This window comes from Haliotis rufescens, unplaced genomic scaffold, assembly GCF_023055435.1.
Source record: "Haliotis rufescens isolate VD_foot unplaced genomic scaffold, xgHalRufe1.0.p SCAF_2, whole genome shotgun sequence".
NCBI lineage: Eukaryota > Metazoa > Mollusca > Gastropoda > Lepetellida > Haliotidae > Haliotis > Haliotis rufescens.
Window position 1 is genome coordinate 15,139,962 of NW_025963890.1, and position 21,265 is coordinate 15,161,226.

Sequence of the window (21,265 nt, forward strand, 5' to 3'; positions counted from 1 at the left end):
GAATCTAATCCCTGTAATGCAGTATTATTAAACTTGAATGTGGTTTGCAGTTTTCCTTCTTTGCGTGATATGATGGAATTTCTGGTCATTTATTGATGTGGCTGCATAAAGAAATGTGAGAGGCTCACATAGTTTATATATATATTCTGTTGTGTATTACTTTTGTTTTATTGTGTGAACGATTACTCACTCGTCTGCCAAGGGCAAGCATTACTAGTTTAAGGGCTTGAGACACTCTCAGACGTAGCTACATCAGGTCAAATCTGTTTCTAAGTTTACATGCCTTATGTCGGGCCCTCACATACACCAAGGCTCACTAGTTTCACATTTGATAGGGCATTACACACAAATCTGGTACTCTGGCTTCATGGATGATTGGTTTGTTGGATGCTTCTAATAAAGTGACACACGAAAGCGTGAGTATTTGAGAAATGAAGGGAAAAACCTCAAAATGAGCAGAACAAATTTTCCTGCTTGCATTTGTACGGTTTGATATGATTAAACCTCAAAATTGAATATCAAAGCAATATCCACAAAGATAAGAAATCACACATCAATAATGGCGTGCGATAACCGCATCACTTTCATACATTTTTTTTCAACAAACATGTTGTAATTTTCATTAACCTTGGTAACTGACAGTGACATTAACTTCCGAAACCTTTTATTACAAGGACTTGTTGGGATGGCTTTGTTAATGTAGCAAGATGGCTGTTCAACTTAAAAACTGTTGCGAAGGCAGGAGCTTGTGCACATTCCTTACCCAAATGGTGGAAGGTATCTGATATACTGCAATCTAACCACACATTTTGGTAATCCAAGCAGCAACTCAGGCTACTTACTCTTACCCTGTATTCCCTCATGGCCTTGCAGAGACCGGGAGGAAGGAGGTGGACGTCGTCACCATTCCAAACAAGGAAAACACTATCGTCCATGAACCCAAGCTCAAGGTTGACCTCACCAAGTACCTGGAAAACCAGTCATTCCGATTTGACTACGCCTTCGACGATTCAGTCACCAACGAAATGGTCTACAGGTCTGTACCAGCTAGAAAGTCAAATTGTGAAGGACATCAGCATGAGACATCAACTTAGACAGCATTCAATAATAATGCCTGGTCAGACTCAGGCTTGATTATTTACTCGTTGCCGTGATATAACTGGAATATACATTCTCATGGTGATAACTTTCTTTTTACAAATTTGGTAATCTTACTTTCCAGTTATCCCAGAATTGCCTCAGAATGGGGTTGATATGTCTGGTCTCACTAGTTGTCAACCTGTGAAGATCCTAGTTACAATAGGTCTTCTGCATCTGCAACCCATGCTTGTTGTAAGATGTGATGCTAACAGGATTGAGTGGTCACTCGGTTACTTGGTCACTTGTTGTCAACCTGTGAAGATCCTAGTTACAATAGGTCTTCTGCATCTGCAACCCATGCTTGTTGTAAGATGTGATGCTAACAGGATTGAGTGGTCACTCGGTTACTTGGTCGATGCATGTCATCGTATCCCAGTTGTGTAGATCGATGCTTATGATGTTAATCACTGGATTGTCTGGTCCAGACTCGATTATTTACAGACTGCTGTCATATAGCTGGAATATTGCTGAGTGTGGCCTTTCAACAACAAACAAACAAATAAATACTTTTCTGTCAAGACTGATAGCATGCTTCTCTCAACAGGTACACGGCCAAGCCCTTGGTGGAATGTATATTTGAAGGAGGGATGGCTACTTGTTTTGCTTATGGGCAGACGGGCAGTGGAAAAACACATGTGAGTCATGGCATCAGTGGCAGAAGATGAGGGTAGTAGAAATTGTATATATGTTACCATAGGACTGGAGAAATATGTGACTTTATTTGTACTGAAAAGTGACTAGTTAAGCATCTTCATACAGCATTGACCTTGTGAAATGCTCCTGGCTGAAGCATATTTTATGCCAGACTGTAGGATTGACCTTATGGTTTCTTTACAGACGATGGGAGGAGATTTTTCTGCAAAAGGACAGCAGGACTGCTCAAAAGGAATATATCTCCTAGCAGGTAGGACATATAGGGATGTATATATGGTTAAACTGATGTTTATGTTTTAACTTTAACTACAATGAATACACAAGAACTGTTAATTGTATATTAATTTGTTTTGATAAGATATCAGTGAATTTTCTTGATGACATGTGTTGTGTGATTTTGCTCCCTTTTAGCTCTTTGAGCTCTGAGAGAATCTTTATAGACAAGTTTACAACATGTACAAAAACCATACTGTGATTTCTTGAACTTGGCTTTGAGCCAAGTCAAAGTGAAATTATTTTATGTCTGTGCAAAGAAAATGATTCTGAATCAATCATCACTCTTTTGGCAATGACATACTTATACCTTATTTCCAAAGAGCCAATTTGACAAAAAAGAAGAAGTAGCAATTGGGTTCGAATCCTGGTTCACCCCATTATGTTTCTAGGTGCTCATGGGTTTCCCAAAAGTGGCAATGTCTGAGACCTGCATCATTTCGGACTTTCCTCACTCCGCTGACACGCCATGATATAACTGCAATAGTGTTCCATGCAGTGTTAAACCAACTCAAAATTATGTACCTGTCTTGTGTGGTGCGGCACAAAGGTGTTTTGCAACTTATATGTTTGGTTATATTCATATGTTATTACTTGATTTCAGCCAAAGACGTTTTCAAACTTATTCACTCCAAATTCAAGAAACTTGATCTGACTGTGGGGGCCAGCTTCTTTGAAATATACAGTGGGAAGGTAAGAGTTACCTGACTTGTTCTCAGCACTCTTTTGCCTTTAAATGAATAACGATCCTTAAAATTCAGATACATATGGTACAAATCCATGTCATCTCTGTTTGTACCTGTCAGTACCAGAGTCCAATTCCTCAAAGCAAACTTTGCTCCTCGATTGACGTTAATCTAATGTGACCGCCTCCGTGGTCTAGTGGTAGAGCGTCCGCCCGGAGAGCGGAAGGTCCAGGGTTCGATCCCGGGCCGCGTCATACAAAAAGACGTTAAAAGATTGTACTTGTTGTTACCCTGTCTGGCGCTCGGCATTAAGGGGCTAAAACAAGGACTGGTCGGCTCGGAGTCAGTATACTGTGTCTGAGCGGGGTATTCATGTTAAACTGCGGCATGGTATCTCAGTGAGCTAGCACTATAAATCGGCATCAGTCCGGACTAGTACAAGCAGCCACACACGTGCATGCACGTCGCTATATAAGTGCAATAATCTTGGACGCGACGTTAAACCCAATTTCACCTCACCTAATCTAATGTGTTAAAGTATGGGAAGAGCAACTGTCTCGGTGCTAAGATTGCTTTGGTGGATGGGAGGCGGCCCAGTCTGGATACCAGGGTCCCATTCCAAAAAAAGGTCTTAGCTACAATTGTTTATTTAAAGCTCTCAATGCTACTGTCGAATCTATTTGACAGAGTGTGTCACTAGCCATGCCATTACCGTTGAACCCATTTTATCCTATTTAATTACTCCTATAGGTATTTTGCGTCTGTAGCTTGTGTTATTGTGAAGAATGTCTAACCAATGTCTCATGCAGATACTAACAGTAACAGTACTGCAGATTTGCTTACTAATGTACCTTGTTATTACCACAGGTGTTTGACCTTCTAAACAAGAAGTTAAAATTGCGAGTTCTCGAGGACCACAAACAGCAGGTGCAGGTCGTGGGCTTGAAGGAGGAGGTGGTGCAGAGTACAGAGGAGGTGCTACAGCTCATCCAGCATGGGAACAATGTCAGGTGGGTCAGCTGTCCGAATGTGCTTAGATGAGTGTAGGTGTGGAGGGGAGGGGACGGGGATAATATGAGGGCAGAGGAGGTGCTACAGCTCATCCAGCATGGGAACAATGTCAGGTGGGCCAGCTGTCGGAATGTGCTTAGATGAGTGTAGGTGAGGGGAGGGGGATTATGTGAGGGCAGAGGAGGTGCTACAGCTCATCCAGCATGGGAACAATGTCAGGTGGGCCAGCTGTCGGAATGTGCTTAGATGAGTGTAGGTGAGGGGAGGGGGATTATGTGAGGGCAGAGGAGGTGCTACAGCTCATCCAGCATGGGAACAATGTCAGGTGGGCCAGCTGTCGGAATGTGCTTAGATGAGTGTAGGTGAGGGGAGGGGGATTATGTGAGGGCAGAGGAGGTGCTACAGCTCATCCAGCAATGGGAACAATGTCAGGTGGGCCAGCTGTCGGAATGTGCTGTACTTAGATGGGTGTAGGTGCGGAGGGGAGGGGAGGGGAGGGGGATTATGTGAGGGCAGAGGAGGTGCTACAGTTCATCCAGCAATGGGAACAATGTCAGGTGGGCCAGCTGTCGGAATGTGCTTAGATGAGTGTAGGTGAGGGGAGGGGGATTATGTGAGGGCAGAGGCCTCATGAGCAGGGAACGGATGTGTAATTGAGAGTGAAATTCTTTTAAGGTTATTTTAAGAGGAGAAGGTGTGTGTTTGTTTTGAGTTAAATGCTGCACACAGTGATATTCCCATGTATGACAGTGACCTGTAAGTATTGAAGTCTGTACCAGACAAACTAGTAATTGATAGTATATATTATAAACATAGTCCAACACTGTCAGGGTACGATGAAACACAACCATCCAACTCACTGAACCTGACCACCCAATCCATATGGTTGTCTCTTACAACCAGCATAGGCTGCTGGGGACCTATTGTGACCTAGATCACCATGACGATGGATGGTCAGGTTTAGGGGTGATGATGGATGAGGCTTATGTGATGTGGGAGGGGAGGATGCGAGGACAGTGGAGAGGTGGCTGTGAATGGAGAGCGGATGTTGTTAGGGGAGAGGGTGTGTTGTTAGGGGAGAGGGTGTGTTGTTAGGGGAGAGGGTGTGTTGTTAGGGGGGAGGGTGTGTTGTTAGGGGAGAGCGGATGTTGTTAGGGGGGAGGGTGTGTTGTTAGGGGAGAGGGAGTGTTGTTAGGGGAGAGGGTGTGTTGTTAGGGGAGAGGGTGTGTTGTTAGGGGGGAGGGTGTGTTGTTAGGGGAGAGCGGATGTTGTTAGGGGAGAGGGTGTGTTGTTAGGGGAGAGCGGATGTTGTTAGGGGGGAGGGTGTGTTGTTAGGGGAGAGGGAGTGTTGTTAGGGGAGAGGGAGTGTTGTTAGGGGAGAGGGTGTGTTGTTAGGGGGGAGGGTGTGTTGTTAGGGGAGAGCGGATGTTGTTAGGGGGGAGGGTGTGTTGTTAGGGGAGAGGGAGTGTTGTTAGGGGAGAGGGAGTGTTGTTAGGGGAGAGGGTGTGTTGTTAGGGGGGAGGGTGTGTTGTTAGGGGAGAGGGAGTGTTGTTAGGGGAGAGGGTGTGTTGTTAGGGGAGAGGGTGTGTTGTTAGGGGAGAGAGTGTGTTGTTAGGGGAGAGGGTGTGTTGTTAGGGGAGAGGGTGTGTGTTGTTAGGGGAGAGGGTGTGTTGTTAGGGGAGAGGGTGTGTTGTTAGGGGAGAGGGTGTGTGAGTTTTTGAAGGTGAGGTGTAGGCTGGTGATAGATATAGAGATAGGCAATATTGGAGTGGGGATGATTATGTGAATAATGAGATTTGATGTGCATAGTATCATTCTTATATTTATTGAGACATTCTTTCACACTTTTATAGAACATCGGGTACGACTTCTGCAAACCAGCATTCTTCTCGATCACATGCGGTTTTTCAGATTATTCTCAGGAAAAGGTAAGCAGACAATATTGATTTCACCTTCTGCATGATGCAGTAGTTCGGTGTTAGATGTGTTCTTTCAGTGATCACGTTCACTCCAATGCTGGATAAATCCAACTGTTACACGTTGCAACATGGTAATGAATCATTTCATAAAATACTTCTATCAAATAATATGTCTACAATTTCAGCTAAATGCCTACCATTCTTCTCTTTCAGGAATAACAACAAGCTATTTGGAAAGTTCTCATTGATAGATCTGGCGGGTGAGTTCAAAAATAATAATACAGTATATTTATAATGCGCTATATTCCACTAACAAGTGTATGCTCAAAGCCCTACACCATTATTACCCTTGTCAACAGATCAGTGTACTCTCAAATGTCATTCGTTGATTGTTTGATGCACATAGGCTTCCTTGATCATTTGGTTTCTGGGAGTGAACGCTTGTGGTAGAGTGTTTTTGAGGTAAATCACCTAAATCTGTAAACAGGCTTTGCTACTTTATCAATGAATGTCATTCTGATATGTTTTTAGGAAATGAACGAGGTGCTGACACGTCGAGTTCTGACAGACAGACAAGAATGGAAGGAGCTGAGATTAACAAGAGCTTACTGGCACTCAAGGTGAGAGAGAGAAATGTGTGCATGTCATTCAGAGTAATTCTAGTTTACATGACTCAGGTGAAGCAGTGGATAGTATGACCCTAAGTATATTCATATCAGTGGGTTGGTGGCAGTGTTCTCACCTGGAGTCGGAATTGTCATTTTGTCAAAAACAAAGAAGAAATCTCTCATTTGAAGGTGTGTTATGTGGGTTGGCTGTGCCTGAAAACTGTTTCATGTTTATTAATAACATAATGTTAGCCAGGATATCATGATACACCTTGCTTGCATATCAGTACATACTGCAATACTTGAGAGAAAAGACACTTTACGATACATGTTGCATTACTTGGGTCACTTTACAATACATATGACAATACTTGTGTCACTTTACAATACATGTCACAATACTTGAGTCACTTAACAATACATGTCACAATACTGGAGTCACTTTACAATACATGTCACAATACTTGTGTCACTTTACAATACATGTCACAATACTGGAGTCACTTTACAATACATGTCACAATACTTGAGTCACTTTACAATACATGTCACAATACTTGAGTCACTTTACAATACATGTCACAATACTTGAGTCACTTTACAATACATGTCACATACTTGTGTCACTTTACAATACATGTCACAATACTGGAGTCACTTTACAATACATGTCACAATACTGGAGTCACTTTACAATACATGTCACAATACTGGAGTCACTTTACAATACATGTCACAATACTGGAGTCACTTTACAATACATGTCACAATACTGGAGTCACTTTACAATACATGTCACAATACTTGTGTCACTTTATAGTACATGTCACAATACTTGTGTCACTTTACAGTACATGTCACAATACTAGAGTCACTTTACAATACATGTCACAATACTGGAGTCACTTTACAATACATGTCACAATACTGGAGTCACTTTACAATACATGTCACAATACTTGAGTCACTTTACAATAAATGTCACAATACTGGAGTCACTTTACAATACATGTCACAATACTTGTGTCACTTAACAATACATGTCACAATACTGGAGTCACTTTACAATACATGTCACAATACTGGAGTCACTTTACAATACATGTCACAATACTGGAGTCACTTTACAGTACATGTCACAATACTGGAGTCACTTTACAATACTGGAGTCACTTTTCAATACATGTCACAATACTGGAGTCACTTTACTATCTGCACATGTTGTTGTGTTGAAGGAATGTATCCGAGCCTTGGGGAAGAAGGGGACTCACTTACCCTTCCGTGCCAGCAAGCTGACTCAAGTACTGCGAGATTCTTTTATAGGGGAGAAGTCAAGGACATGCATGGTAGGTTGATATGTCCTCTGCTTACATTCTCTAAGACCCAGTGGGATTCCGGGTTAAACTAGGTCCCGGGGAACCTATGCTTGTTGTAAGAGGCAGCTGAATGGATTGTGTGGTCGGACTCCGTTACTTGGTTCATTGCATGCCATTGGTGCACATAATATCAATAATTGGTTCACATTGAGATGGAGATGCTGAGTATGGCATAATACAAGAAACAAACGCACACTAATACCCCTTTGGGATTTTATGTGGAAACATGTTCTCAGTGCCATATGCTTGTCGTTGTCATTGTTGTTGGATTGTTGTTTAACGTCGCACTCAGCAGTATTCCAGCTATACGACGGCGGTCTGTAAATAATCGAGTCTGGACCAGACAATCCAGTGATTGATGTCATGAGCATCCATCCATACAATTGGGATCGATGACATGCCACCCGATCCCGTTAGTCGCCTTTTACGACAAGCATAGTCACCTTTTAAGGCAAGCATGGGTTGCTGAAGACCTATTCTACCCCGGAATCTTCAAGGGTCCATATGCTTGTCACAAGAGAACTAAGATGGTGATGAGGTGTTCACAATGGCAGCTGATTATTGAGGACTTGGCCTCGTGTTTAACAGGGCTAACTTAGTGTTATGTTTGTCTTAGCTTGTATACTTTCTCATTTACTTACCACAGTCATAGTGTTAACATTGTTCGAAATTAAAGAGGAACCTTGAGGTTTTCAGCCATGGTGTTTCAATCTTCGGACCCCTGAATCTTCAAATATTTGTACAGGTTGTAAACTACTCTTTTACCATCAGGAAGGGTATCCTTTGAGCTGTGATGGGAATGAAATGCTGTTAAGGCAAATGAAACTCACATAAGTGTTGTGTGATCATCTGTGATATGTAGTAATTTCTTGACTGTGAGTGTATTGTGATTTCAGATTGCGATGATCTCTCCCGGAATGTCATGTTGTGAACACACCCTTAACACACTTCGATATGCAGACAGGTAGGTGGTGTTTAAAACAAATTCAAATTAGTTCTTAGGCAAAGACTTTGTAAAATGTTTTGTATTTTCCTGAAGTGAGAAGTGCCCAATTACCAAGATTCTTTTAATACTTTTACAATTGTAGAAGTGTAGTGGAGTCTTGGCTTCATGTACTTTTAGCTGCCAAGGGAAAACTTGAGTCTTGTTAACATGAAGAGCTTGAATGAAGCGGTTTGCAGTTAGCTGATAGATATGAATTATCTCCCTTGGGTATTAAGTTTTCAAGCTCCTCACAGCGATAGCCCGTTCGTGGAGCTCTCTATACTATCGCTGCCACCAGTCAAAACTCCCCACTGTGATAGGTGGCCCCAGCCATGCTTGGAGTTGAACTCGCAACGGAATGACCGTTCTGTTTACAAACGACTGTTGTGATGCCGAATACACTTAACGCTGATAAATTAATTCTTTGTCAATTTGAATTTCTGTTTCATTCAAAGTATCATCTTTAATTGATACAGTAAGAATGTAAGGGAGAAGTTGGTTGATTTTCCGTTAGTCTGCAATCTCGAACCAATCTGATTATTAAAACAACAAAGTAAATTCATCTGGAAAACATGGTCAGTCATAAACCTTTTCAAAATGAAATATGATGGCATTTCCAAAGACATAAACAAAAGTATAAACGTTACTACATTTGGGGTTCGAGGGCACATTTCAAGATTCTTGTAATGGCCGTGCCCACACTAGTGGCAGCGATGTTACCGAGAGTGTAACAAAGGTGTCACATGCTGTGAGGAGCTTGTTAAGTTTTGTGTTGGCCAGATATACATGCTGTAGAACAGCCTCCATCTGTGATGTGTTTCAGGGTGAAGGAACTGGGCCCAGGGGGTCCCGTGGAGGGGAAGCCGGCCGAGGTGGCACAGTCTGACAACATGGCCATCGGCTCCATGTCTCCACAGAACAGCGACCTGGCCCTACTCAAGACCTCCAATGTAAGTGATGTGTGGATATACTGTTTGTGTTTGTGCAAGAACTACAAAATGACAGACAAGGCAGGATGACTAGTAACTAACACTGGATATAAGAAATTTCAAAAACCTTTGGAATTCTATTTCTTTCTGTACATATGATTTTGATTGCTGTTTAATGCCGCACGCAGCAATATTCCAGCTATATGACGGTGGTCTGTAAATAATCAAGTCTGGACCAGATAATACATTTATTGGCATGAGCATCTATCCACGCAATTGCGATACGATGACATGCATCAACTAGTCAGCAAGCCTGACCACCCGACTCGTTAGTCACCTCTTACGACAAGCACAGATGCCTTTTATGACAAGCATGGGTTGCTGAAGGACCCATTCTACTCCAGATCTTCAAGGGTTCTGTACATATGACATAAATTTTAGAAAACTGGAATTTTTTCGAATGTATTCCTTATGGTGGTGAATGAGCTCATGACACTGTTGATCCTCTGTGCACAGCAAGAGGAGGTGTCGGAGGAGCTGCTCAACTTCCACCAGGTCGTCAACAAGATGCAGGAACAAGAAGAAGAGGTCCTGGATGAACATCGCAATGTTGTTGAGGTAGGCAGGTTGTGAGCATGCTTGTCCCACAGAGTCTTTGTGGACTGTCAACATGTACCTTAAATGAGCACAGGTAGTTTGTGTGTTTGTGAAGTGTATAAAGATTATGAATTGTGCTTCAATTTTCAAGCTCAAGAGATTAAATGCATCAGTTTCAACAAATAGTCTCTACCTGTGTGCATCAAGTGTAAAGTTTTGCAGATTTGCTGTTGACCACTTTGTGTTTTCCTGAATTCTGTATGAATGTTGAGTGTCATTAGATTCTCAAATGGCTGTAATATGACAATAAATAAACCTTGTTTTTTTGGAAGTGTAAAATTTGGTACAATTTTACAATTATAGACACATGCTGCATGTTAGCTTCAGAAGTTAAAGTGGAAAGTTGAATAAAAAAACCCGTGGAATATCTTGTGTTAAATTTTTTCATGAAGTGGAATGATTGAAAGAAGTGATTACATAATGATTTACAGTTATTGAGATCTCATATTTTAATTTTCATACTTATTACATGAACAAACCTGAAAAGTCCTTCAATATCTGTTGACAGATGTCCATGAAGTGGCTGACTGAAGACAAGAAACTGGTGAAGCTGACTGACGAAGTAGACTATGATGTGGAAGGTAGGACATCGTTAATATCATCTTCATCATCTTCATCATCAGTTGTGTCATGCACCATTTCTTGCATTTCATTGAAAGAAATGTGGTGAGATTTGGACAACGGTACAAACTGTAATTCCCAGGCAGTGGTCCAGGAAGGAGTGTTTAAACCTACTGCAGTGTAGTTATTAGTTCTCTGTTTTCATTTCAGCCTATGCCAAACAACTTGACATGCTCTTGGCAAAGAAGATTCAAGCTCTCACCGATCTTCGAGGTTAGTTATTCTTCATTCGTTTCCATGTTTGCTTATGGTGGTTACTCAATGACAATATTATGTTGCATATTTCTCTTTCGGACAGAGGCAGTTATGTCTTACCCACAGTACTTTTACACAACAAACTGTAAGGTAATTGAAATAATATTTTAATGAAATTTTAGGTCATTATGTGCAGTGCAGAGTTGTTTCCCTTAAACATGCCAGGATCTGGTTCTTGTGAGTTTGAAACCTTGATTTCCGTTCTTTGGTTTATCAGCACCTTAGTATGCTCAGTTTTACCAAAGTGGCAAATGTTGATGAACTGCATCACTTTGGGTATAGCTTCCATGTATAGCTGTTATGCTATGAAATACAGTGGTCTTGTGGTGATTTGTAATTAGAATTGGTCCCCAGCAACCTATGCTTGTTGTACAAGTTGACTTAATGATCAGGTAGTCAGGCTTGACGACAAGGTTGAAAGAGAATCATTGTGATGGGATGGCATCAAGCTGTGCTCATGATATCAATCACTGCTGTATCTGGTCCTGGCTCAATAAGACCGCCTCCGTGCGCATGGAAAATGGAAGGTCTGGGGTTCGATCCCCGACCTCTTCATACCAAAAGACGTTGAAAGATGGTACTTGTTGGTACCCTGCCTGGCGGTCAGCATTAAGGGGCTAAAACAAGGACTGGTCAGCCCGGCGTCAGTTTACTGTGTCTGAGGGAGGTATTCATGTTAAACTGCTGCATGGTATCTCAGTGGGCTAGCACTATAAAATCGGCATTAGTCCGGACTAGTACAAGCAGTCACACACACGTGCATGCACATCGCTAGTACAAATAATCTTTGGAAGGGATGTTAAACCCCGTTTCACCTCACCTATGTGAGTGAAATAATCTTGAACGAAATGTTAAACCCCATTTCACCTCGCCTATGTAAGAGCAATAATCTTGAATGAGATGTTAAACCCCATTTCACTTCACCAGGCTCGATTATTTACAGGCTAGAATATTGATGAGTGCAACATTAAACAAAAACAAAGTGAAATACTGTGGTGTTGGAAGTCACTCAAAGAAAAATATCCCTATTTGTTGACCCACTCTAAGTGAATTTGTAGGCCTATTTGGTTGGCAATTTGTCAACACACACTGTGTCGCCATCATTCAGATTTGGGTACTGTAACAATCATGAGAGTGTATAGTATTGTTTGCATGCACATTTAATACAGTTGTGGTTTCCAATCAATCCGTATTTGAGTAATTTCCATCTGTACAATACGCCGATACAGCATCTATCTAGAGAACAGCGTGCATCATTTTATTGTCTTCAAATATCTACAGAGGACAAATTGCTGGGAGAAAAAATATATGACGTTTTATTTTTGATCCACTTTCATTCGTGTTGAAAAAACCTTGATTAGAATTTGAATGTCCCTGGTTTATGTAGAGTTGACATCATTCATGTTTCAATATGGGTCGGTCGGGTAGCCTAGTGGTTAAAGCGTTCGCTCGTCACGCCGCAGACCCGGGTTCGATTCCCAACATGAATACATTATGTGAAGCCCATTTCTGGTGTCCCCCGCAGTGATATTGCTGGAATATTGCTAAAAGCGGTGTAAAACCATACTCACTGTCTCACTCATGTTTCAATATGAATAAACTCTTTGCAGAAAAAGTGTCGACTTTCCGCCGAGAGATGCAAGAAGAAGAGAGTCTCAGTAAAAACATCAAGAGCAAGAACAAGCGCAAGTAACAACCCATCTTGCTCCTCCCCACGACTTCTTATGCATATGTTGGGGTCAGCGGACCATGACAGTGATGTGTCTATGTGTTGAAACCTATTTGGTGCAGACTGGAAGTACTCCCTCTCAGAGGCTGTCCAACCACAGGCGGCCTTTCTAATGTGAGACACTCACTGTGATACAGGAGAAGCAACTAACGATGTTTATCTTGATGCAAGTGTATATTGAGCCTGCTGAAGAAGATATGATCAACTTATTGTATGCTGTGATAATTTATTATTATTTCGTCCGTGTTTCTGCTGCTGGATGTTTGATGGCACAGCATTAGTTCGCAGTCTTGTAATATATATGTCGACACAGTGTTGCATCTGGTGTGTGTGACCTTGTGTACGTTTCACCTAGCTTGTGTATGTTTCACATGTCGTGTACATTTCTTATAGTCACATGTCGTGTACGTTTCACATAAGCTTGTGTATGGTTCACATGTCATCTGCACATTTCACTTAGGTTGTGTATGCTTCATGTGACTTGTGTAGATTTCACATAGCTTGTGTATGATTCACATGTTATCTGTACATTTCACATAGCTTGTGCATGATTCACATGTCATGTGTACAATTCACATGTCATGTACATTTCACATGTCATGTGTACATTTCACATAGCTTGTGTATGATTCACATGTCATGTGTACATTTCACATCTAACATGAGTTGTGTACATTTAATGAATTGTGCACATCACACCTCCATTATGTGGATGAAGCAGATGGTGAAGCAGTGTTTGGTGTTCCTAGTCAGTCTGTTCTGGGTGTACAAATAATGGGCGGCAGAATAAACAGTTGGATCTTAAGAGGATGGAGAATAAAACAGCAGTGTAGATAAAAGAAGCTGGAAAACACCTGAAATTGCTCCATTTCTTTTTAAAGTAATCCTTGCACCAAGCATAATTCCAGTAATCATTTATGTAATTTGGGATTTGTTTCAATAATATAATAGTTGAAACATTCTAATTATTATCTACAAAACTGCAAAAGAGATTTCGAATCTAACCCTATAGAAGTGGAGATCTGCATTCCCACATGACAAACTAGTTGAAGTGTCTTCTTTTGAAGAATGTAAAGCAAACATGCATGAAATGTAGGAACTCTCCTAGATATGTATAAACATGGAACAAAACATCATTGTGTCATGTTAATAAATGTTGAATGTTAAAGAGGAGGGGCCCACATTCAGCGCTGTCCTCGTCCAGATGCAACACTGTGAGCAGTCTTTATTCTGTTTAGCAGCAGTTACTGCCTCACGGTGCCACGCCCTGCTGTATGAAAACATTGCCATTTGCCTTACTGCTTTAAGCCACTCGTTTAGATGTGAGCCACAGAGTCCATAGTGTCACTCTCATACCAAACAGGTAGTGCTCCTGTACATCGGCATAGCTATTTTATTCATTGACATGAGAATCATACAGTTTAGTTTCTCTGGTGAAGAATGATTACGATCGTCTGAAAATTATTTTAAGTTCAGTGTGGTCTGAAGTTTTATTCAGATATGTTTCTGCCTGTTTTAATATACAAAGAATTTGTGATGGACATCTTTAGGCAGTCTAACCTGAGGATTGCTGTTTGAAATAGATGTGCTTTGTAGAAGTCTGTACAGAACAAAGTGTATTTATTGAATCTCCTATAAAGCTATGATAATCTCTTTTCTATCTGTGACTGTCAGTACATGGCTACTGTTGTCCCATCAGTCACAAAGCTTCACTATAACATACAAGCCAAGACTCAGCTTTCATGGCCATATTCATTTGCTCATTATATGGGATGAATTTTGTTATCCTTTGATTGCAAGAGCTAGACCTTGTCATACCCTGATTGCAAGAGCTAGGCCTTGTCATACCCTGATTGCAAGAGCTAGGCCATGTCATACCCTGATTGCAAGAGCTAGACCTTGTCATACCCTGACTACAAGAGCTAGACCTTGTCATACCCTGATTGCAAGAGCTTGGCCTTGTCATACCCTGATTGCAAGAGCTAGATCTTGTCATACCCTGATTGCAAGAGCTCGACCTTGTCATACCCTGATTGCAAGAGCTCGGCCTTGTCATACCCTCATTGCATGAGCTAGACTTTGTCATACCCTGATTGCAAGAGCTCGGCCTTGTCATACCCTGATTGCATGAGCTCGACCTTGTCATACCCTGATTGCAAGAGCTAGACCTTGTCATACCCTGATTGCATGAGCTAGACCTTGTCATACCCTGATTGCACGAGCTAGACTTTGTCATACCCTGATTGCAAGAGCTCCGCCTTGTCATCCTTTGATTGCAAGAGTTTGGCCTCGTCATACATTGTCATATGAGCATACTTGTCATACTATCATTGGACCTTGTCATACCCTTGATATCATTGGGTAGACCCTGTCATGCTTTGCATTGGATAGACCTTGTTGTACAACATTATACCTTTACTGCATTAGATTGACAGTGATGTCTGCACTTGAGCTAATCATTGAGTATTATGTATATTGCAGGGGAGCCTTGATTATATAGCACAACTCTCTTTATGCAGTGATAGAGAAGATCATTTCTGGGACCCCCTTTTCAGGAAAAAACACCTGTTTTTACCAATTCGTGGAAAAGATGTGTTCATCCTCCAGCTGTCTACTTTTGTTGACAATGTTCTAAAGCTCTATCTATGAATAATATGTATTAAAAATAATTCTTGTTTCCATATGATTTTGATACTGGTTCGTAACCTGTGTTCAATGTAATATTTAAAGAATATTTTGTTTACAAGGAAAAGGTATGTAACGGCTATATATTTAAGTTGTAACTTCTAGTTTTGAGGGGCAGTCGGGTAGCCTAGTAGTTAAAGTGTTCCCTCGTCTGGCTGAAGACCCGGGTTCGATTCCCGACACGGGTACAATGTGTGAAGCCCATTTCTGGTGTCTCCTGCCGTGATATTGATGGAATATTGCTAAAAGCGGCGTAAAACCATACTCACTCTAGTTTTGAAGTGTGTGGAGTTAATCAGTGTGTATTATATGTATGTTCCTCAACATGTATCCACTTAGGTTTCACACAGTCATGGATGTTTCAGTTTGTTGTGCAGATGATCGAAGTTTGAATCCCATTATGGGAAGAGTGTTGAAAGATCATTTTTGTATCTATTTGTCTATTTAGTTTCATGATTATGTATGACATACTAACAAAGACAGACCTATTTAATTTCGTTTTTTACAGTTTCTTTTGGTCAGTTTTCATCTAGTAAAAGTAAAATGTTTATATATATATACAAACCTTGAAAGTTCTGACATGCATCCTTAACTGAAAGATGTGTGAAAAATTATTACTTGTATTTAAAGTAGTGACTTCTGTTTTTCTTTTGCCAAATTTAGGAGAAAAAACTTGAAATTAAATTGGTCTGGCACAACAAATGCATGAACTGATATCTAGTTTCCCTGTTAACTTTCCTGATTGTCTGAACCTGTCTGAACCTGTCATCACATGTTTCAAACCCTGCTCTGTCAATACTTACTTTCCTCTCTCTGAAAATACTGTTTAGTCGAATTCGACACCTGTAAAATTGTACATACGGTAATACCATGAAGAAGTAACTGCTCATAATTTGTGATGATCATTATGACTGACGTGTAGGTCAGCAGATAGCATGGCTTGCTTCAGTGTATATGCACAGTGTACATGTGTAATTATGTATGAATGTAAGATATATATACATCCCTCCTGAAATAGACGACTACTTAACATGCCATCAGATGTGACATTATCCATGTCGATGGTTTGTAGCCACCTGTCTAGCATCACTCTGTGAATAAGGATTTCCCCATTGATTTTGTGTTATGTTACATTTATGTTTTGGCATTTTGTAATGTTAAACTTATTGAAAGCTTATGTCTGTGATGCCTTCTCTAGCATTAAGGCTTCTGGTCATATACCACGATGACGACAGCTTGATTTGTGTATTAGCAGAGATATATATTGACTTTTGAACTGATAGAAATCAACGCTAATGAAATCATTGAGCTTTTCGTCCCAGCATGCCTTAGTATTTCATTAACCATGACGACAAGAACATCCCCTTGTCAATTACTCTAATCAACATGGCTCGTCTTGTCAGATTAAAAAACATTAATTATTCTTTTGACAGTTAAAGTCCCAGACCTTTGAATAAATCTCATAAATATTGATAATCTTTTATGGCTTAAGATGAATATATTACTTCTTACATGGCATCTTCCCGTGGCAAGAGCGGCCACTAGCCTATTTATCAAAGTCTAGGTTTGAAGAAACTAGGCTTTGATAGAGGCAAGTGGACACGCTTATCTCTGAAAGGTGTTTACCCGTAGTTTTGTTTGTCATCAACAGTTGCTAGATAATGCTAAATGCCTGTACAATATTTTTCAATTTGCTCAACACTAACAAATTCTAGATGTATCTTACTCAGCATGGTGATAGTTAGCATGCTGTAAAAGTATTTATCTGAAATCACCAGTGTGCAAGCGTGAGTTTTTAGTATATGTGTGTTTGTCGTAACTTACCGATCTTATTTTAATCCCAGGTTAGCATTGTAGTCTTGGTGTTGGTACTTACCTCATGGCTTCCTGGGCAGGAAGCGAAATAGTTGTTGCACCACTTGTAAAGAAGACTCGTTTCCAGGCACTTGCCTTGTCAGCTGGTAAAACAGACATTTTTTGGAGGGGCACTTAAGTCAGTAAGCACTGTAAAATAATTAAAGTAAGAAGAAACAGGTACAGCAAATCATATGCTTGTCCTGCACCATGACTTAAGTATTGTGTAATAAAATAATCATAGACAATATGTTACTCTAATCCTTTACCGGAAAAGTTTTTTTTGGGAAAACCGTGCAAGGAATGACTGTTTGACGCCAGCATTAATCCTTTAGACCCCTCTATTTTGATGAATATTGATCCCCTTGACTTTAATACCTGTCCATTCGTTGTCACAGATATTTGGTCGCTTGACCCAACAGGTTCCCACCAACTTGTATGAGTAGTTGTAGCCTGTCTCAGGACAGTTCACAGTTACCTCCCTTTGTCCACACCCAGGTGCCATTCTTGAGTTCGTCCACTTTATACCAAATCTTTACTGTGTCAAAGCCTCTTTTTTTTTTGAGTGAAGAGGATATCTTTTTCCTCCTAGTCCCTTAAAAGCATTCTATGTATATACACACACAGATATATATGTTCTGAAAGTGTATGCTACTGAATTGAATGGCAGATGTTGAGGTGTGGCTACTGATAAGCACATCTGTTCACATGAGATTTGTAAAATGACATTCATTTCAGTTATGGGGTGAGATTGTTTTAATTGTACTTTAATTTCATTAACATTTTGTTCATCATGATGTTCTGTACTCACATACTTGCCTACTTGTGTATTCTGATTTTGTGAAGGTGAACTGTTGTTAGTTAGTCATCACTTTGATGATCAACAAACATTAGAAATAAGAATATGGTTGTAAATCTCAGTTTACATACACTGTCTTAGCGCTCACAGGTGTTACGTGACAAGCAACCTTTTTTTTTATTTGGAATTTATTTCGTGTTTGTACAGTTTGTCACTGAAAAGCATGAATTTGGCCATTTGTTATCTTGAATTAACAACCTCTGGACAATTAACCCAGTTTGGTGCTAGATTATGCCTTTATGTCAATTTTATGTTTATTCTCATGTATCATTTCATGTTCAACATACATCATTGCTTCTTTGAAGATACAGCCTTGTATTGGTATCTCTTAGGAAAATATCTGTGGCTAATTTACAGGAAATGGTTGTTCTAGGGTGAGATGGGTGGAGATGTGTGAATACCCGACTCCTGTTTTCAAGATGTCACCTTTGTGATATATTGCACTCAGAATTAACTGCATTCTTGCTTAGTTTTAGAAAGGCTAACATTGGGCCATGAAAATAAATGTTCCTCATCAGAAGCTTGTCGGGTCACCAGGTTTGATTTCCTTTATTTTCACAGAAGGCATATTACCAGTTCAAACGTCTCAACTAATGAATTTATAGAACTCCGTAACCTAGCCCAAACCGAAACAATTGGTAGCCCTGAAAGAGTTGTGAGTTAATGAACTGAAAGTTGAGGGTTTTGAAGACAAGCAAGTCTTTAGTCAATGTTTATGTGTTGTGTATCAGCCATGATGGTCCAGTGAGTAATCAGATAATGTTTTCAGTTTGGATGCAATTGAGATGTTGCAGGATGCAGAGGTAGATGAAATGGCAACCCATTTTAAAATACAAGCTTAATTTCATTGCTCTTGGACTTAAATATATTCCTCCCCTGTATTTGGCCTTCAGTCATATTTTTTTAGAGTAATTCTTTTATCTTAGTCTTAAAATCATGACAAAAATATGATTATTTTTCAAGTATTTGACGGGAAGGTGATTAGAAATGTTTTGGTTTGCACCAATACTGTTGTCAGGTAGGCATGGTGATCTCTGAATGAATGATTCACACGCTATGATAACTACTTTATTGTAACCATGGTTGATCATTATTTTTAACAAATTATTGAATGTGAAGTGTTGACAGACATCCCTTTTGAATTAATTCTTTTTCCTGCATTTTGACAGCAATTACCTGAACTAGAATGAATTATTCAGGGTTAATTGTCATCTGATATACCAGTTTGTAATTGTCGGGCACAGCAAATGAGGGTTTGTCCTGAGGGCATCAGTTGAAGCTACATCATACATCATTTCATTTTGCCAGAATGTATTTTTCTAAAGGTGTTCATATCTTCAACTAGCTGCCATAATAGAACATCAACTGGTCATACTACATTATTTTATTGGCGCTTGGATTTTTAGAGCTTTGAGATATTTTCACTTCATGCAGGTATATTTTTGTGTATTTCACTTGTATAGATCCAGGTTTAATTTTCTTTGTGATGGTGTTTTGCTGAATCTGATAACTTACGCCATGTTTCATGAAAGCAATGTGAAAGTAATAGCCTTGATCTCTTCCTCACACTGGGCCACATTGAAGGCTGTTTCTTTCAACCAGTTCCTCAATTTGCCCTGCTGGTATTTGGTTTTAGCTCACTAGGCTGGAAGTCAAGAGAGCAAATGTCGGAGCCCGTTGTCTCTCATCCTTCTGTTATAAACTTTTACAGTTTAAGACTTCTTCTCCGAAACCGTTGTCGTATCAAGCTGAAACTTTGCCTGGCTGATCCGGCCATACTGAAAATGTCATTTAGCAATTACTCCAAACTTTCTACTTGTAGTATTGTGGTTTGTTGAACAACATATTTTTTAGGCATGTTTAAATTTTTTTCACGTTGCTTTTGCCTCACTTCCACCTAAACCATATTTAATATGATATTCCAGAAGCAATTCAAGTAAGCTACAGATCGGTGTGGCTCAATGTTTCTGATACCTAAATGTGGGTGTGAAATAAAGTGAAACAATGTGTTATTGCAGAGACTCAATTTGTGGTCCAGTGATATCATATGCTATATATTTTCTTATGTGCATTTATTTGCCTGGCCCAAAGCTAGGAACGTCACTAAATGTTTTATAGTGAGCACCGGTGTGATCTATTGAACAGTCCCTCAGCATGTGTTGCTGACTAATGGCACATAGTTTGACATCCATGTCAGGAAGGATGCCCATGTGGTTGTGAAGAGCTTGTAATAACATAATAAGGTCAGACCCATTAATTGTTCATTTCATAGTGTTGTCAATATCAGGCATGGATGCCAAATTTATAAAAAATATATGTTTGAGGTTTGATTTCTGAATCAATTCTTGAATTAACTTTAGAAAAAAACATGATTTCAGTCTAAAACAACATGTTGATATATTTTTAAAAATCATTTCACTGTTGCAAAATTTTGGCTGCATAAAATGACAAGGACATAAATTGGGTCTTGCATAAAAATGATTTGTGAAACTTAAAAAGTTCCAACAGGAGGTTCCTCAGCAATCGTCTTAAGTTCAAACTATAGAGCAGTACTTACAAGATAAAGGGTTTTTGCAAAGTTTAGTAATCCCCAAACATGCTGTAACCCTAGGAATATAGGAGAAAAGAAAGACAGTGTTAAAGAAGAGGGCTTGTCTGATAAGATACTTAAGTCTTTGCATGTGATCACTGTATTTGTCCAAGTGAATGAACATGTGCTTTGGAAGTACATCACTGTTCATTCAATGTATGTTTGAAGTTTGCACATTGTCTTGTTACAGAGAAGCTAAATTGTGAGTCATTATTGACAAGAATTTCTGGACCATTTCCTTGTGGTGTATTGCTGGTTGAAGACTAATGTCTAGGGCTTGTGTGTACAGGCAGGGGTTGTCCACCTCTCACAATGGACAGTCCTTTGTGGCAGACCTTGGTCAGCATTAGCCATTCACTATCAGTAGTGCTATCACAGGCTCTTTCTCAACAACTGATTAAACAATAAGAGAAAAGTGGTGTTTGTTCTGTTCT

General features: G+C 40.0%; 1 protein-coding gene across 3 annotated transcripts in view; it reads left to right on the forward strand.

Moving 5' to 3' along the window:
* The window catches only part of LOC124135587 (kinesin-like protein KIF2A), a 41,075-nt gene extending 19,829 nt beyond the window's left edge, over window positions 1-21,246 (forward strand). For all 3 annotated transcript variants that reach the window (XM_046500961.2, XM_046500960.2, XM_046500962.2), the window contains 15 exons: window positions 874-1,036; window positions 1,685-1,775; window positions 1,978-2,044; window positions 2,672-2,760; window positions 3,621-3,763; window positions 5,618-5,692; window positions 5,897-5,943; window positions 6,215-6,303; window positions 7,527-7,637; window positions 8,564-8,631; window positions 9,476-9,602; window positions 10,098-10,199; window positions 10,747-10,819; window positions 11,010-11,072; window positions 12,725-21,246. In XM_046500961.2, the coding sequence (XP_046356917.2) occupies window positions 874-1,036; window positions 1,685-1,775; window positions 1,978-2,044; window positions 2,672-2,760; window positions 3,621-3,763; window positions 5,618-5,692; window positions 5,897-5,943; window positions 6,215-6,303; window positions 7,527-7,637; window positions 8,564-8,631; window positions 9,476-9,602; window positions 10,098-10,199; window positions 10,747-10,819; window positions 11,010-11,072; window positions 12,725-12,807 (1,391 nt within the window). In that variant the 3' untranslated portion in view covers window positions 12,808-21,246. The remainder of the gene's footprint in view (window positions 1-873; window positions 1,037-1,684; window positions 1,776-1,977; window positions 2,045-2,671; window positions 2,761-3,620; window positions 3,764-5,617; window positions 5,693-5,896; window positions 5,944-6,214; window positions 6,304-7,526; window positions 7,638-8,563; window positions 8,632-9,475; window positions 9,603-10,097; window positions 10,200-10,746; window positions 10,820-11,009; window positions 11,073-12,724) is intronic.
* The last annotated feature ends 19 nt before the right edge of the window (window positions 21,247-21,265 follow it).